Raw genomic sequence first — 13,942 nt, forward strand, 5'->3', positions numbered from 1 at the left:
GAGGCAATAAACAAAGGGCTAAAACCTGTGAGCAAGGAGCAACTCCTAAACACAATGTCAGCTTTTGTGTCTTGTTTTCTTCCTCTTTCAGAAGCAATGCTGTGTGTACAAATAAATACCTCTAATTACTTGTGATTATCTGCACAGTGGTTTTGACATCACCCAAGCTGGGTGTAATAACCCATTTTCTCTTGGTAATGGCTGGGTGAACCTGAGCTGTGTTGGGCAACCTGGCTGACTGGTCGGGTTTGGATTTACACAATTTACATCATGTGCTGATGTGCCCCAGGCTGGCTGTGCTGTTCACCCCTAGCCCAAGTCAAACCAAAGTGAAACCTGTTGTCTTTATCATTTTGAGGTGGCAGTTAAGCCATTGTGGTTTGTCTTGTCAAGGGAGTTGTGGTGGAGAGTAACTTTCCAAAAACAGGATGGCTAAAAATGAGAGCTGACAGGAGGCTCTTTAATCAATCTCCTTTCCAAATAACTATGGAAACAACAGCAAATACCTATGAGCAGAAGTCCAGTGACTGAGGTTGCTGTTGTTACTGTTAAATAACAGATGTCACATTAGGCTGATGGCAAAGCACATGAGGCAACTGGGATTTTACAATTTAGGTAAGAGCAGGGGAGAGAAATTACCTCCAAAACAATGAAGACTAACCATAATTTATCTGCTTATTTAAGTAACCTCAGTAATGAAATTGCTGTTAGTAAGGCTTTAAAAAGCCTAATTTACTGTGATCTTTATTCAAGTGAATGAATATTATCTGTTTCCAGAGTTTTATCTGTTTCCTTGGTGGTTATTTGAGGGCACGTGGTGTAAATGCAGCAGGTTTTTGTGGGACTGGCCAATGCTGTTGTATGTTCTGAACATGTCATCAAAGGCCAGTTAGGTAAGAAGGCAGTACAACAGGATTTCTGAGTGTTTCTGTAACACCTGGGTAGCTGTGGAAGAGCTGTTACTCCCAATCTCTTTGACATGTCAAGCAAACTGCACATCAGTGAATGTGGTGTTGTGGTGTCAGATGGATGGGTGCTCTGTTTTTAGGTCAGATCTTGGTCTCCTACTTCATTATTTCCTTTAGAAAAGAAACCTCAGTGAGATTTCAGAGCTGGTGGGTTTCAGACTGTCCTTTCTGGGACAGCTTGATTTAAAAATCTGTGTCCTGTAGGTACCTGAGCAGACAAAAATTCCTGAGGAGCCTGCTGTGGAAAGCAGGCATTCTCCAGGAGCACAGGGAGGGCAGGGGCACTTCAGTCTCTTCATACACCTTAGAATTAATCATGTGAAGCTACATGTGTGTGCACAAACTCTCTGGTGTGTTCTGACCCCTCAGAGATTGTGGTGCTAAGCACAGATGGCTGTGAGATTTTTTATGGGCAAAAACTACAACTCAGAGCAGCACAACTCTGTCCATACACTGCACTTTCCAGCAAGGTTGAAGACCTCCAGGAGATGCTATAATTTTTTTTTCAGTGCAGCACAGGATTAGTTTCTTCTCAGCTGCTGCAAGCTGGCATAACTCCCATTAAATCAGTGGAACGGTGCAGATCTGCTTATCTGATGACCTGATCTGCTCTCTCAGGGAGTACGGAGCAGTGCAGAATCTTTAAAACACCATCATAAGATAAAAACTGTTAAAGAAACTCCTGGTTTTGTGGCTAACAGCTGTGTCTTCCTAACTCTCAGAACAGCATGATTTTTTCAGTGTTTAATTCTTTAATGCATAATGGAGAAATTTAAGTAATTCTGTGCATGATCTGTTGTTAAATTCTGTTGTTGGCAACAGAAACCATGTCTCTCTCTGGCAGAGCTAATGTTAGGTGGTTTTGATGGTATAGATATATACCAAATTAATTTTTGCCTCAACTTCTGAGTTTTGAGAAGCCTGGTCGTTTGTTTCCTCCTAGGGGCAGACAGCAGGGACATGTGCAATATCTGAAACACTCAGAGATGTCTTGAAGAACCTCTTCAGCTCAGCTTCTCCATCTGTAGAGCTGAGTGTGAGGCCTGCAGACACAAAGGAGGTTCAGGTAAGGCTCATTCCTTCCAAAATCTTTTGAGAAGTGTCCTTCATGCTTTTATTACATATTCATGACTCACAAATGAGTAAGTTTAACAGTGTTCAGTGACGAGAACTGGGACACATGTTTAGAATAGCACAGCCCATGGCAGTGGAGGCTTTGTGGTCCCACCTCCCTTGTGGCTTTGTTGGTGTTCCAGCCCAGCTTCCCTGTGCCAGCATGGCACCAGGCTTTGGTGCTGGTACATGCACAGTGCCCTTGTCCTGGTTGCCTTTTGCAGAATGTCCAGAACACACTGAGCCTTGTCCCTCAGGGCACCAGTCCTCCCAAGCCTCCGAGGGCTCACGAGCTGAAGCTGCTGCTGAGGAACATCGCGCTGGAGCCGCCGAGCGACCTCCGTGCTGCAGGTACTGCACCCCAGGGCTGCTGCTGCTCCTCAGGCTGGCTGGGCTGGCTGTTCTTACTCTTACAGATGGATAATGAGAGGATTTGGTCTCACAATTTAAAGATAACTGTTGTGTGAATATTAAGAAAAGCTTTAGTGATGTATGGTTATGTTGTGGTTTAGGTGTCCTCTGTTCTCCCCATATTCCCTTTCCCCCCTGTATTGTTGCCGTCAGACTGTTGTGTGAGTATTAATGAAAGCTTTAGTGATGTACAGTTATGTTATTGTGGTTTAGATGCCCTCTGTTCTCCCCACAGTTCCCTTTCCCCCTGTATTGTTGCCATCACACAGCCTGGGCTGTCCAGGACAGGTACAAAGAAGCTGCACAGGTGTCCCTTGCATGGGGCAGCTGGGAATGGAAAAGCTTGGGGGTGCTCAGGGGGTGAGCATGGCAACAGCTGAGCTCCAATCCAGTGACAAGAAAGCAGTTTGCACTGATAAATGGCACAGAAGAGCTGAGTGACAGACTTTGGGAGGGGCCAGGGCTGGCTGATGCAGCCCCCAGGGGTATAAAAGCCTGAGCATCCATCCTGAAGATGAACTGGGGATGTGGAGTGCATGAGGGGCAGTTCCCAGCACTGCAGCTTTTTCCTTATGCAGTCCTTTGTTGTATTTTTGTTAAGGTTTAATAAACATTTTTAAGATTTCAAAGTGAGCAATTGTTTCTCACATTACTTTCCTTTCAACTGAGATAAGGAAGTTCTGGTTTACAGCCTGCTCTCAAAAGAAGGTGTAAGAAATTGCTGTATTTTGAGAAGTAGACTTCATAGAATCACAGAGTGGTTTGGGTTGGAAGGGACCTTAAAGCTCATTCATTCCACCCCTGCCATGGATGGGGACACTTCCACTGTCCCAGCTTGCTCAAAGCCCATCCAGCCTGGCCTTGAGCATTCCCAGGGATGGGGCAGCCACAGCTTCTCTGGGCAACCTGTGCCAATGCTGACTTAATGTATATTTTCGTTTATTGGAGTATTAAACATCTTGTTCTTCTTGTACAAATCCATCATTGCTGAAAACAGATTGAAATGACCACATGTATAAAGCTGGCTGATTATTTTCTGGCTTTTAGTTTTAATTTCTAAAAGTTCTCACTTTGGCTGTTCCCAAGATGAGGGGCTCAAATCCAACTCTCCATTAGCTGCTGGCAATGACATTGGCTTGATTCAATGTCACTTTACTTTTCTTTACTTTAGAGTGATTTGCAGATATATCTCAAACTCTCCTGTATTAGAAACTCCTGAAAGGTATTTTTTTTTGTTGTCAGGGACATTTTCCCCTGATGAAGTACAGATAAAGGAAGAAGGTGCCTCTTGCAAGTGGAGAATGAAGCCAAAAAAGAGGTCACTGCCTAATCCTAGTGGAGTTAGTGTTGGGTTTGGAATGCAGCACCAGGCCTGTCTTGCAAGGCTCAGACTTCTCCAAGTGCAGATGGAGGCACAGCTCAGATTCTCTCAGCAGAAATGCAGATCAGAGGCTCTGTTGTTTATGGCCACTAAACAATTCTGTAACAGGATTTTTAATGGAAGCTTGTGGCTGCTAAATTGGGCAAGGCAGTATTTTAGATAAATACATCCTGCTTGCTGTTCTTTTTTTCAGTTAGAGGTAATAGTTTTCTGCCCTAGAGTCATGTGTAATGCTGCTTTGCTCATCCTGGTTGGAAGTGATCCCCTTAAAAATCTCTGCAGAGCTTTTTTTTTTAAAAAAAACCAATTTATTTTTAAGCACTTCTGGAACTCTTGGCTGTGAAATATCCTTTATCAATAAAATATGCTGGCAACTGCAGCCCAGTCAAGTGGAGAGTGTCCCAGCCCACAGCAGGGGCTTTGGAATGAAATGATCTTTAAGGTCCCTTCCAAGCCAAACCATTTATGATTTATTATTACTCTACAATTTTGTAGTGCAGACTAAACTTTCCAAAAGATTGTGTCATTTTGCCTCTCTTTGCAAGTCATGAGATGAGATGAGATGACATGAGATATCTTTGTGCATAGAACAGGAGATTCACCTTCTGAAAATCCCTGCACCTTCCCCAAAAACAAGAGGATAAAGAGACAATTCATGTGCTGTGCTCTGGGAACACAGCTGTTGGGAGGCAAAATCCCATTTGCCATTCTAACAGGAGATAGAGGGAATTTTGCTGGTTCCCCAGCAGCTCCTGGAGTGTAAATATTTGGAGCAGAGGATGAGAAATAAAGCTTCATAATGGGGTTTAACTGGTACACTGGAAATCCAGTGGGAATCCTGCACAGCTGGGAAGGTGCTGGCTTCTGGACATAACTGGCTGACTTTTAATTAATATTCTCTAATAATAATGTATTATCCTGTTGGAACCCAGGCTCCATGGGAGTGTGCAATATTTCAAGCACAGGTACACAGGGGCTGGGGAGGGGCAGCTTGTCCATGCTGATGAAACCATGGATGATTGATGGATGCTGGCAGGGTTTGTGGGAGCTCTGGCTCTCCTGTAGATACCTTAGTGACAGGGTTTGTAGGTTTGTAGGAGCTCTGGATCTCCTGTAGATATCTTAGTGACAGGGTTTGTGGGAGCTCTGGATCTCCTGTAGATACCTTAGTGACAGGGTTTGTGGGAGCTCTGGATCTCCTGTAGATACCTTAGTGACAGGGTTTGTAGGAGCCCTGGATCTCCTGTAGATACCTTAGTGACAGGGTTTGTAGGTTTGTAGGAGCTCTGGATCTCCTGTAGATATCTTAGTGACAGGGTTTGTAGGTTTGTGGGAGCTCTGGATCTCCTGTAGATATCTTAGTGACAGGGTTTGTGGGAGCTCTGGCTCTCCTGTAGATATCTTAGTGACAGGGTTTGTAGGAGCTCTGGCTCTCCTGTGGATACCTTAGTGACAGGGTTTGTAGGTTTGTAGGAGCTCTGGCTCTCCTGTAGGTACCTTAGTGACAGGGTTTGTAGGACTCTGGATCTCCTATAGATACCTTAGTGACAGGGTTTGTGAGAGCTCTGGATCTCCTGTAGATATGTCAGTTCAGCTGGTGAATATCCAGTAGCAGAACTGGTCTCTGCTTATGGGCTGTGCCTGTTTTTATTTCCTTAGTTTGTGTATGTAAACAAAGGTCACAAAGATTTTGTGCTGCATGTTCTCCAGGGAATAACTAAGGGCAAAAGTGATTTCTGCTGGTGAGAAAAAAGCAGTAAATTGTTTACAGCAGGGCAGAAGAGCTGCAATACCCTGTTGGGTACGGTTGGTTTGTGGTTCAGGTGTAGTTCCAGGGTCCCTGCCCTGGGCTGGGGACGTGGCAGCAGGACCAAGCCCAGAGATAATTGTAGTCCAGACTGCTTCACTCATCCTGGTTGGAAGTGATCCCCCTAAAAATCTCCGCAGAGCTTTTTTTTTTTAAAAAAAACACCTTTATTTTTAAAGCACTTGTGGGACTCTGCTTCTGGGGGAGCAGAAAGCAGCCCAGGTCCCTGAGCTCAGGCTCAGCCCCTGTGAAAGCAGCTCAGCCGCTTACCCTGGGCTCAGCTTGGATCCCAAATAAGCTGTGTGTGTGTACACAGTGCTTTGTCTCTAATCACCTTGCCAGGCCCGGGCTGCCTCTGTGCCTGAGACAGGGCTGATACACAGCCCCAAAGCATCCCCCGAGAGCAACTGAGAGCTGCTCACAGCAAACACAAACCCAGATTCTTCTGGAGAACCGGGGGCAGCAGCTTTTGTTTGCTTTGCACACAGTCAGGACTGAGCTTTTGTTGCTTTCCTTAATGTGTTGGAAGTCTGGCTTTAAATTATTTCTGATGCTGTCAAGAGTCTTATTAAAGAGACTTTTAAGAGGAACACATTAGGGAAACTATTTCCCCTTGGAGCCGCAGTAGAACTACTCTTAATATGCCAATTTGCAACGCTATCAAATTCTGAGATCAAGGCACAGATAAGGTTGCAGCAATGCTTTAAAACCTGTTAAAAACCACAGTGTGCACACCACTGTGAATTAGCACTGCTGTCACCAGTCACTTGCCAGCAGAAAAAGCTTATTTTCCTCTCCAGATAAACCACTGTGAGTGTGACCAGGGGGAACTTAGAAAACTTCTGTTTTTTTTAAAGCAGCTTGTAAACAACTCTACTCCCTCCTCACCTCACGCCCACAACATCACCTGCTCGCTCTTTGTCTCCCCATCTTTTTGGATCGTTTCATGCCGGCATTTTGTTGCTTCATGGCAGGATTTCAATCGGGCTGTCATGTTTCACAGTGTGTAGGGTAGTTCATGGGACAACAGTGATGCAATAGTGACCTTTGCCATGAATATCCTCGGTGTACAAGCCAAGGGAAGGCATTTTTCCTGTGGGAGGGTGAGAAAAAGTCTGCAAAAGTCTGTTCAAAAATGCAGTGTGCAAGGAAAAGGGGTTTCTTTGCAGTAAGTGGCCTCTTGGTGACAGAGCATTAATAACTGATTAATAACTGATTTATTAATATTAATATGTTAATATTATTGTTTTATTATTTATTATTAATAACTGATTTTTCTTGCCCTTACAGGCAGCACAAACCTTGTGTGTATAGTTCAGTTGAATGACCCTATGCAGAAGTTTTCCAGCTCTGTAGCCAAAAATGCTGCACATCCCTTTTGGAAGGAAGAGTTTATCTTGTAAGTAATTTACCTACTGAGAATACTTTTACACTAAAGCACCTTTTTTTTTTTCCTTGAATTGTGTGAGAGAAGAGTGGCATTTTGAAATAGGTCCATTCTTGGACTTTGTCTGTGTGGCCTCAGAGAAATCTGGAGCTGGTGGGGACTTGAGGATCTCTAATTACCCTCTGCATGGAAATGAGATACGGGTCTGTAGGTGTTCCATGGTAGAGACATGATTCTAGTAGATGACAGCAGTCACAGGCATAATAAATCACCTCATGCTTTCCTACAGTGCCAGAAAAGAAGTGTTAGCACTTCTTAGGTAGCAAGGTGTAGCAAGGTTTTGCTAGGTTTTGTTAGCAAGGTTTTGAAGTCACTTTACTGTGGAAACTGCATTTGAGGGAATCTAATGTCTCTCCATTCCCTCCCCTGAGTGAAAAAAAGCAAATGTGTAAAAACATCTAAAAGAATAGTGGCCATGACTAAAAAGGGAGTGTAAAAGTTAACTAGATTTTCTTTCTCCTGTAAAACAAAAAAAAGGGACTTCCAGGCAGCCTACACAGTTTTCTGTGATTCACACAGCTGCTGTAAATAAGGCCAGAAGTGAGCAGTTCTAAAACTATTTTTATTTTCACTTTCTAACAGCAGAGCAAAAATGGCTTCTGAGGTGCATGGGTTTAGGAAAGCACGGACTCACTGATAAACTTTGTTTTCTGAGGTATCACAAAGTGCTTCAGCCAGTGGCTCTGTGATTCACTTCAGCCATCTGTTGGTGGAACAGCACCCGTGCTCAGGCTTGCAGAGCACACAAGTTCCCAGCAGTTTGGGACAGGAAGTTTGTAAGAATAATACCCTTTTCCAGCTGAAAGGGCTGGGAGAGGGCAGGCAGGATGTGATTAACTTGACAGGAATTTGGCCTTGACACCAGGAATAATGCTGAGGTTTCCACACTGCTTTTCAGAAGTGCATGAGGTAAGCTTGGGGGCTTTTACAGATAAATGATTAGGATTTTGGCAGGGGTTTTTGAACTTCTTTCAAGTTCCCACACACAAACCTCTGCGTTTTTCTTTCTTCAGAGCCAAAAATACCCTCCACTCTGAACACCACAGTGCTGACCCCCATGTCAGACTCTGCTTTAGCTTCATGGCAAAGCAGCAATAGGGACATCAAGGTGTTCCTCTCCAAGTTTTGGGGTGCAGGAAGGGTGGGAGTGGCAGGAAAAAACTTCAAATCTGCTGCACAGATGATGTACCACAGCATCTGATGGAGGTGGGGTGTCTGCAGCCAGGATCACACCGTGCTGAAAGGGGGACATGGCACAATGAAATACATGTTTGCATGCCCTGAGGGGTTTTGGCAGAATGCCTGCTGAGGAGGGTGTAAAATAAAGTTTTACTGCAGGGGTTCCTCAGCAGGCACCCAGTTTGCTCCACTGTGTCAGTCAGAGGAAAGGTTTTGTATCTGTTGTCTAGTCCATCTTAGGAAGTACCAGATGTGTAATTCTGAGAATAGTTCACCTGGGTTTTGTCACACAGAAACTCCTCTTGTTGGCTTGCAGCATCCTTGAGTCATGTTTTGGAAAAGTGATACAGACTCTTCTCATTTAAAGCTGTAACTACTTTTGTTTTCTTGCATCTGTCCTGTTTTTGCAGGACACTTTCCTGCTTTGACAGGGATGTTGGTTGAGTCTGTTCCAGCATCTTGACTCACAAATTTGATCTTGCCAGGAGAAACAAAACTTTTTGGTGTTGTGGTGTAGCAGTCAGACTAGGAACCATCTTCAGCTCCTGGAGAGAAGAAAATCCTCTGAAATTCAATAAATTTAACCTGTGCAAAAGTGGGAGAGTGACCCAGGCCATGTTTTTTTACTGAGATCCCTTCAGTCACTGTTACCCACCTGCAAGGTGCAATGTTTGGCTTGGAGAGAGCTGAGAAAAGCTTGGGAAAGGGGAAAACCTACATGGGTAGGAAAATCTGCTTGGGCTGCAAAGACCTAACGTGGTTTTGTTTCCTTCACAGTGAACTAAGTGCCAAATCAAAAGCATTGCAACTGCAAATAGTAGAAGATGGAAAGTTGGATAGTAAGTATTTTAAGGCTGAGTTATTTTGCATGATCCGCCTGTGAGCTTTGCTGAGTGTTGACAGAAGCCCCCTTTTATTTCTGGATGGCCACAGAAACTGTGAGATCCATCAGAAATCATGGGTGGAAGGAAAATACACTGACCAGGTGCCTGGGTTAAGGTTACAGAGAACCTTTGAGTTTCTTTGTAGATTGTCAACATACCGAGTCTTCCAGGTGCTGATATCCTGTATTTTTCCATCTTTTCAACATGTAACAGATCCACTGTGAACCTTTTTGGTTTCAAATTAAGCTTTTGAGTTCTTTCTGTGGCTGAAGGGGTTAATTGTAAATCCTTCCTTTTTAAGTCCTAGAGACTCCCTAACAATTCGGGTGTGAAAATCACAATCAGGTGTAAAACACTCCACTTCTGATTATATTTATATATTATTATATTATATTATATTATATTATATTATATTATATTATATTATATTATATTATAATTATTATATATTTATATTTTATATATTATATTTATTTGGATTAAATATAAAACATGGGAGGGTCAAACATTTTTACAGCTCAATTCTGTTGTTTCAGAATTATTTATAATAATCTAGATATACAAAGTTGTGCAATACCTTGCTTATGATATGGGATTATTGGAGGGATTGTAAAGTCAAAAGCTTAAAAAAATTTCTGATGTGGATACTACTTTTTATTGTTAAAAGAATATGTATGTGGAGTCAGCAAACTTATGTTTTTCTTGGACAAAATGTAGTCTTGACTGTACCTAAGCATCTTTTATCTTTCAAACAACACCAGAAATGTTCTGCATCCTAACTTTCACCCTGGTTTCCTGAAGAAAAAGGTCCCTGTGGATTGCACTGACAATTCTCTTCCTCCCCCTCTGTCCCTCCATACCTGCTGAGCTTTTCTTCTCCAAAAAGTTTAAATAGAAGACTCATTAATGAGCAAGGTGCTGAGTTATATTGATATAATGTAAATCCTTTCTTGTATAATACAGGTATAGACAAGAGTTTATTACACCTGTTCAAATTGTGTTTGAGAAAATAATTTAATACAAATTCTCAGCACATGTTCTGTGGTAACCTGACCCCAAAAGGCCAGTGAAGTGTAGGAATTCTTTGTTTTTAAGCATTCTGCTTTGCACAGAAAACTAGGATTTCATCTCTTAAATCATTAGTACCTTTGCTAATAATTTGTCCTTATCTAGTGGAGCTGATAAAGTCATGGGAGGAGCAAGAGAATTGCTGAAGTTTTACTAAAGTTCAGATTAAGAAACATTATTGTTTTGATGCATCAGTTAACCAGGAATCCAGATTGCCCTCTGAAATGAAAGATGCAGAAACTGGTTATGGAAATTGTCCAAGAACCTAACAGTTGTTTCCTTTTTTCCCTAGATATTCTGCATATAAAGGGAAAAATAATGGCCAGAAACAACAGTAAAAAAATAATAGTTCATGGTTGCATTCTTTCCTCTTGCACAGTATTAGGCCAGGCTGAGGAATAGTCATAAAATGGCAGAAAAGCTGTAAAATGCCACTTCTCTGTCCCATGGTGTAGAACCAATTACTACGATTTTTTGCCTGAATTTTTCTCCTCCCTTCCCATATTCTCTCCCTTACCCATCCTGGCAGCTTTGCTGTGGGCTGACCTTGCTGGTTGTGTTCTTGCAGGTCCTTTATCCGGGCAGGTGACTGTCCCTCTGGACCTGTTCAGGAAGCAGCCCTGTGGCCAGCACAGCTTTGCCCTGGGCAGAGGGGCCGGGGAGAGCAGCTCAGAGCCAGGGCCCGGGCTGGGCTCCATCACTGCAGAGGTACTGCTGGCCTTGGGGGGCACCTGTTCCTTCAGGAACTGCTTGGGAATGCTCACACACAGCCTGGACAGGAGCACTCTCTGCTGGCTTAGGAGCTGGCTGCATGGCCAGGCCTAGAGAGGGATGGTGAATGGTGCTGCATGCAGCTGGGGCCAGGCACCAGTGGTGTCCCTCAGGGCTCTGTACTGGGACCAGTTCTAGTTATGTTTATAGACGACATGGATGAGGGCATCAAGTCCTTCATTAGTAAATTTGCAGATGACACTAAGCTGGGAGTTTGTGTTGATCTATTGGAAGGGAAGGAGGGCTCTGCAGAGAGACTTAGATTGGTTGGATGGATGGGCAGAGTCCAACAGCATGAAGTTTAATAAGTCTAAGTGCTGAGTTCTACATTTTGGCCACAAAAATTCCCTACAACCTTACAAGCTGGGGACAGTGTGGCTGGACAGTGTTCAGGCAGAAAGGGATCTGGGAGTGCTGTGGTGGTGTTCACAGGGATCCCAGGATGAGGGAAGAGATGAGAATCTTGGCTCCATGTTTCAGAAGGCTGATTTATTATTTTATGATATATATTATATTAAAAGAAAATGATATATTAAAACTATACTGAAAGAATAGAGAAAGGATTCATCAGAAGGCCAGCAAGGAATAGAAAGGAATGGAATGATAATAAAATCTTGTGACTGACCAGAGAGTCTGAGCCAGCTGACTGTGATTGGCCATTAATTAGAAACAACCACATGAGACCAATCACAGATGCACCTGTTGCATTCCACAACAGCAGATAATCATTGTTTACATTTTGTTCCTGAGGCCTCCCAGCTTCTCAGGAGAAAAAACCCTAGGGAAAGGATTTTTCATAAAACATGTCTGTGACAGGATGCTGGTCAACAGCCAGCTGAACATGAGCCAGCAGTGTGCCTTGGTGGCCAAGAAGGCCAATGGCATCCTGGCCTGCATTGGGAACTGTGTGGCCAGCAGGAGCAGGGAGCTCATCCTTCCCCTGCACTGGGCACTGGTGAGACCACACCTCAAGTGCTGTGTCCAGTTCTGGCCCCTCAGTTTGGGAAGGATTTCCAGATGCTTGAGCATGTCCAGAGGAGGCAACAAGGCTGGTGAGGGGCTTGGAACACAAGCCCTGTGAGGAACGTTTGAAGGAGCTGGGGCTGTTTAGGCTGGAGAAGAAGAGGCTCAGAGGTGACCTTGTTGCTGCCTACACCTTCCTGAAGGGAGGCTGCAGACAGGTGGGGTCAGTCTCTGACAGAACCAGAGGACACAGCCTCCAGCTACATCAGGGAAGGGATAGGTTGGATATTAGGAAAAATTTTTTCACTGAAAGAATACTAAAGCACTGGAATGCTCTTCCCAGGGAGGTGGTACAATCACCATCTCTGGATGTGTTTAAAAAAAGCCTGGCCATGGCACTTGGTGCTATGGTCTGGTTGAGGTGATAGGGCATAGCTTGGACTCGATGATCTCAGAGGTCTCTTCCAACCTCATTATTCTGTGATTCTGTGATCTCGTGCTTGGCCTTGTGGCTGAGTCAGAGCAGCCTGTTCTGATTGCAAGGTGTTTGTGTCTTAAGGGATTTTGGAAGGAATTTTGAATGATTTAGAGACAGGACCTCTGAGTTGTTTTAGATGATGGGGTTTATTTTTCTTCTACATAGACAGGAAGGGTGAGTTTGGATCACTGCATGTTTCAGAAGGTCACAAGACCCCTAGTTACAAAATAAAATAAATAAAAAGTTACAGAATAAAATAAATCCTTTTAAGGGTTTATTGACCAATAAAACACTGCCAACAAGGATATTTATGCATTTGGCACAATCCTTAAATATTTAGTCTTATGGACCCATGCTACAGTGTAAGCTTTCTTAACTAATCATGTTATGACACACAAACCTACAGTGCTGCATTCTAAACTTCTTATTTGCCTTTGTAACTACTTTTAATTTTTTCTATATCTTAAATTCTAAAACTCTAAACTTTCCTCAATTTAACATAATGTGTCTCCACTTTAAACCATACATCCACATTCTCACTTCTAGCACTGAAGTTTTGAAGCCTTTTCCAAGGTCTCAGATCAAATCCTGTGTTTAATTCTAAGCTTTGGCTTCCAGGCCCAAAGTTCTGAGAGCTCCCTGCATTTCAGATTCCAACAGCGTCTTATTGAAGGAATTAACTCTTGAATTTGGCTCAGCAAAACCTAAAAGGAGTACCAGAAATAGAGTCCTTCTTGCCTGACTGTGCTTCTGAGGTGTTTTTTTGTCTCCTCAGTTCTCTTTTATAGAGCCCAGTGAAGTGAAGGCCAGGCAGGTGTCCTCTCCAGTGCTGGCCACCAAGATCGAGAAGGACCGCACTGTGATGCCCTGTGGCACTGTGGTCACCACTGTCACTGCTGTGAGAACCAAACCTCGCCTGGAAGGGAGATCCTCCCCCCTGAGCTCAGGTCAGCACCTCCTCATCCTCCTCCATGGGCACCAGGAGGAGCCCTGGGGGCTGGGGTGGCAGGGAAGCACCAATCCCAGAGCTCTGTGATGTGTTGGAGTGGGGCTGTTGTTCGTATTCTCCAGAATCAGGGTTTTGATTTTCACCAAAACTTGTTTCTTACAAGAGAAACAGTTAATATTTATTTTAATTCACCAAATCTTCACCATGGTGTGATAATGTAGAAGGGCTGATTTTGGTGGATGGTTTTTCATGTGACAAATATATCAGAGGTTTGCTGATAACAAACCATCCTGTGCCTTCTAACCCTGATCTGTGTTATCATCCCTGATGAAACTTGGTGTTACCTGGTGACAAAATACTTTTCAGCATGTCCTCCAAGAGCAGATTTTCCAATTTTTCTTGGGAAAATTATAAAAGTAAAACCTATTAACAGTCTTGGTGTGAAGCATCACAAAGATCTATTCTTTTAAGTTATTAAAGCAAATCTTTTATTTAAGTGGGTGTTGTCTAATGTGTTACAGTA

The 13,942-nt window shown here is 43.4% G+C and overlaps 1 protein-coding gene across 1 annotated transcript in view; it reads left to right on the forward strand.

Moving 5' to 3' along the window:
• C2CD2 (C2 calcium dependent domain containing 2) overlaps positions 1-13,942 on the forward strand; it is a 36,366-nt gene that overhangs the window by 12,537 nt on the left and 9,887 nt on the right. Inside the window, exons 5-10 of the mRNA XM_058018358.1 lie at positions 1,912-2,034; positions 2,306-2,432; positions 6,971-7,079; positions 9,084-9,145; positions 10,827-10,966; positions 13,246-13,417. Of these exons, the coding sequence (XP_057874341.1) occupies positions 1,912-2,034; positions 2,306-2,432; positions 6,971-7,079; positions 9,084-9,145; positions 10,827-10,966; positions 13,246-13,417 (733 nt within the window). The remainder of the gene's footprint in view (positions 1-1,911; positions 2,035-2,305; positions 2,433-6,970; positions 7,080-9,083; positions 9,146-10,826; positions 10,967-13,245; positions 13,418-13,942) is intronic.

Source organism: Melospiza georgiana, chromosome 2 (genome assembly GCF_028018845.1).
Source record: "Melospiza georgiana isolate bMelGeo1 chromosome 2, bMelGeo1.pri, whole genome shotgun sequence".
Classification (NCBI taxonomy): domain Eukaryota; kingdom Metazoa; phylum Chordata; class Aves; order Passeriformes; family Passerellidae; genus Melospiza; species Melospiza georgiana.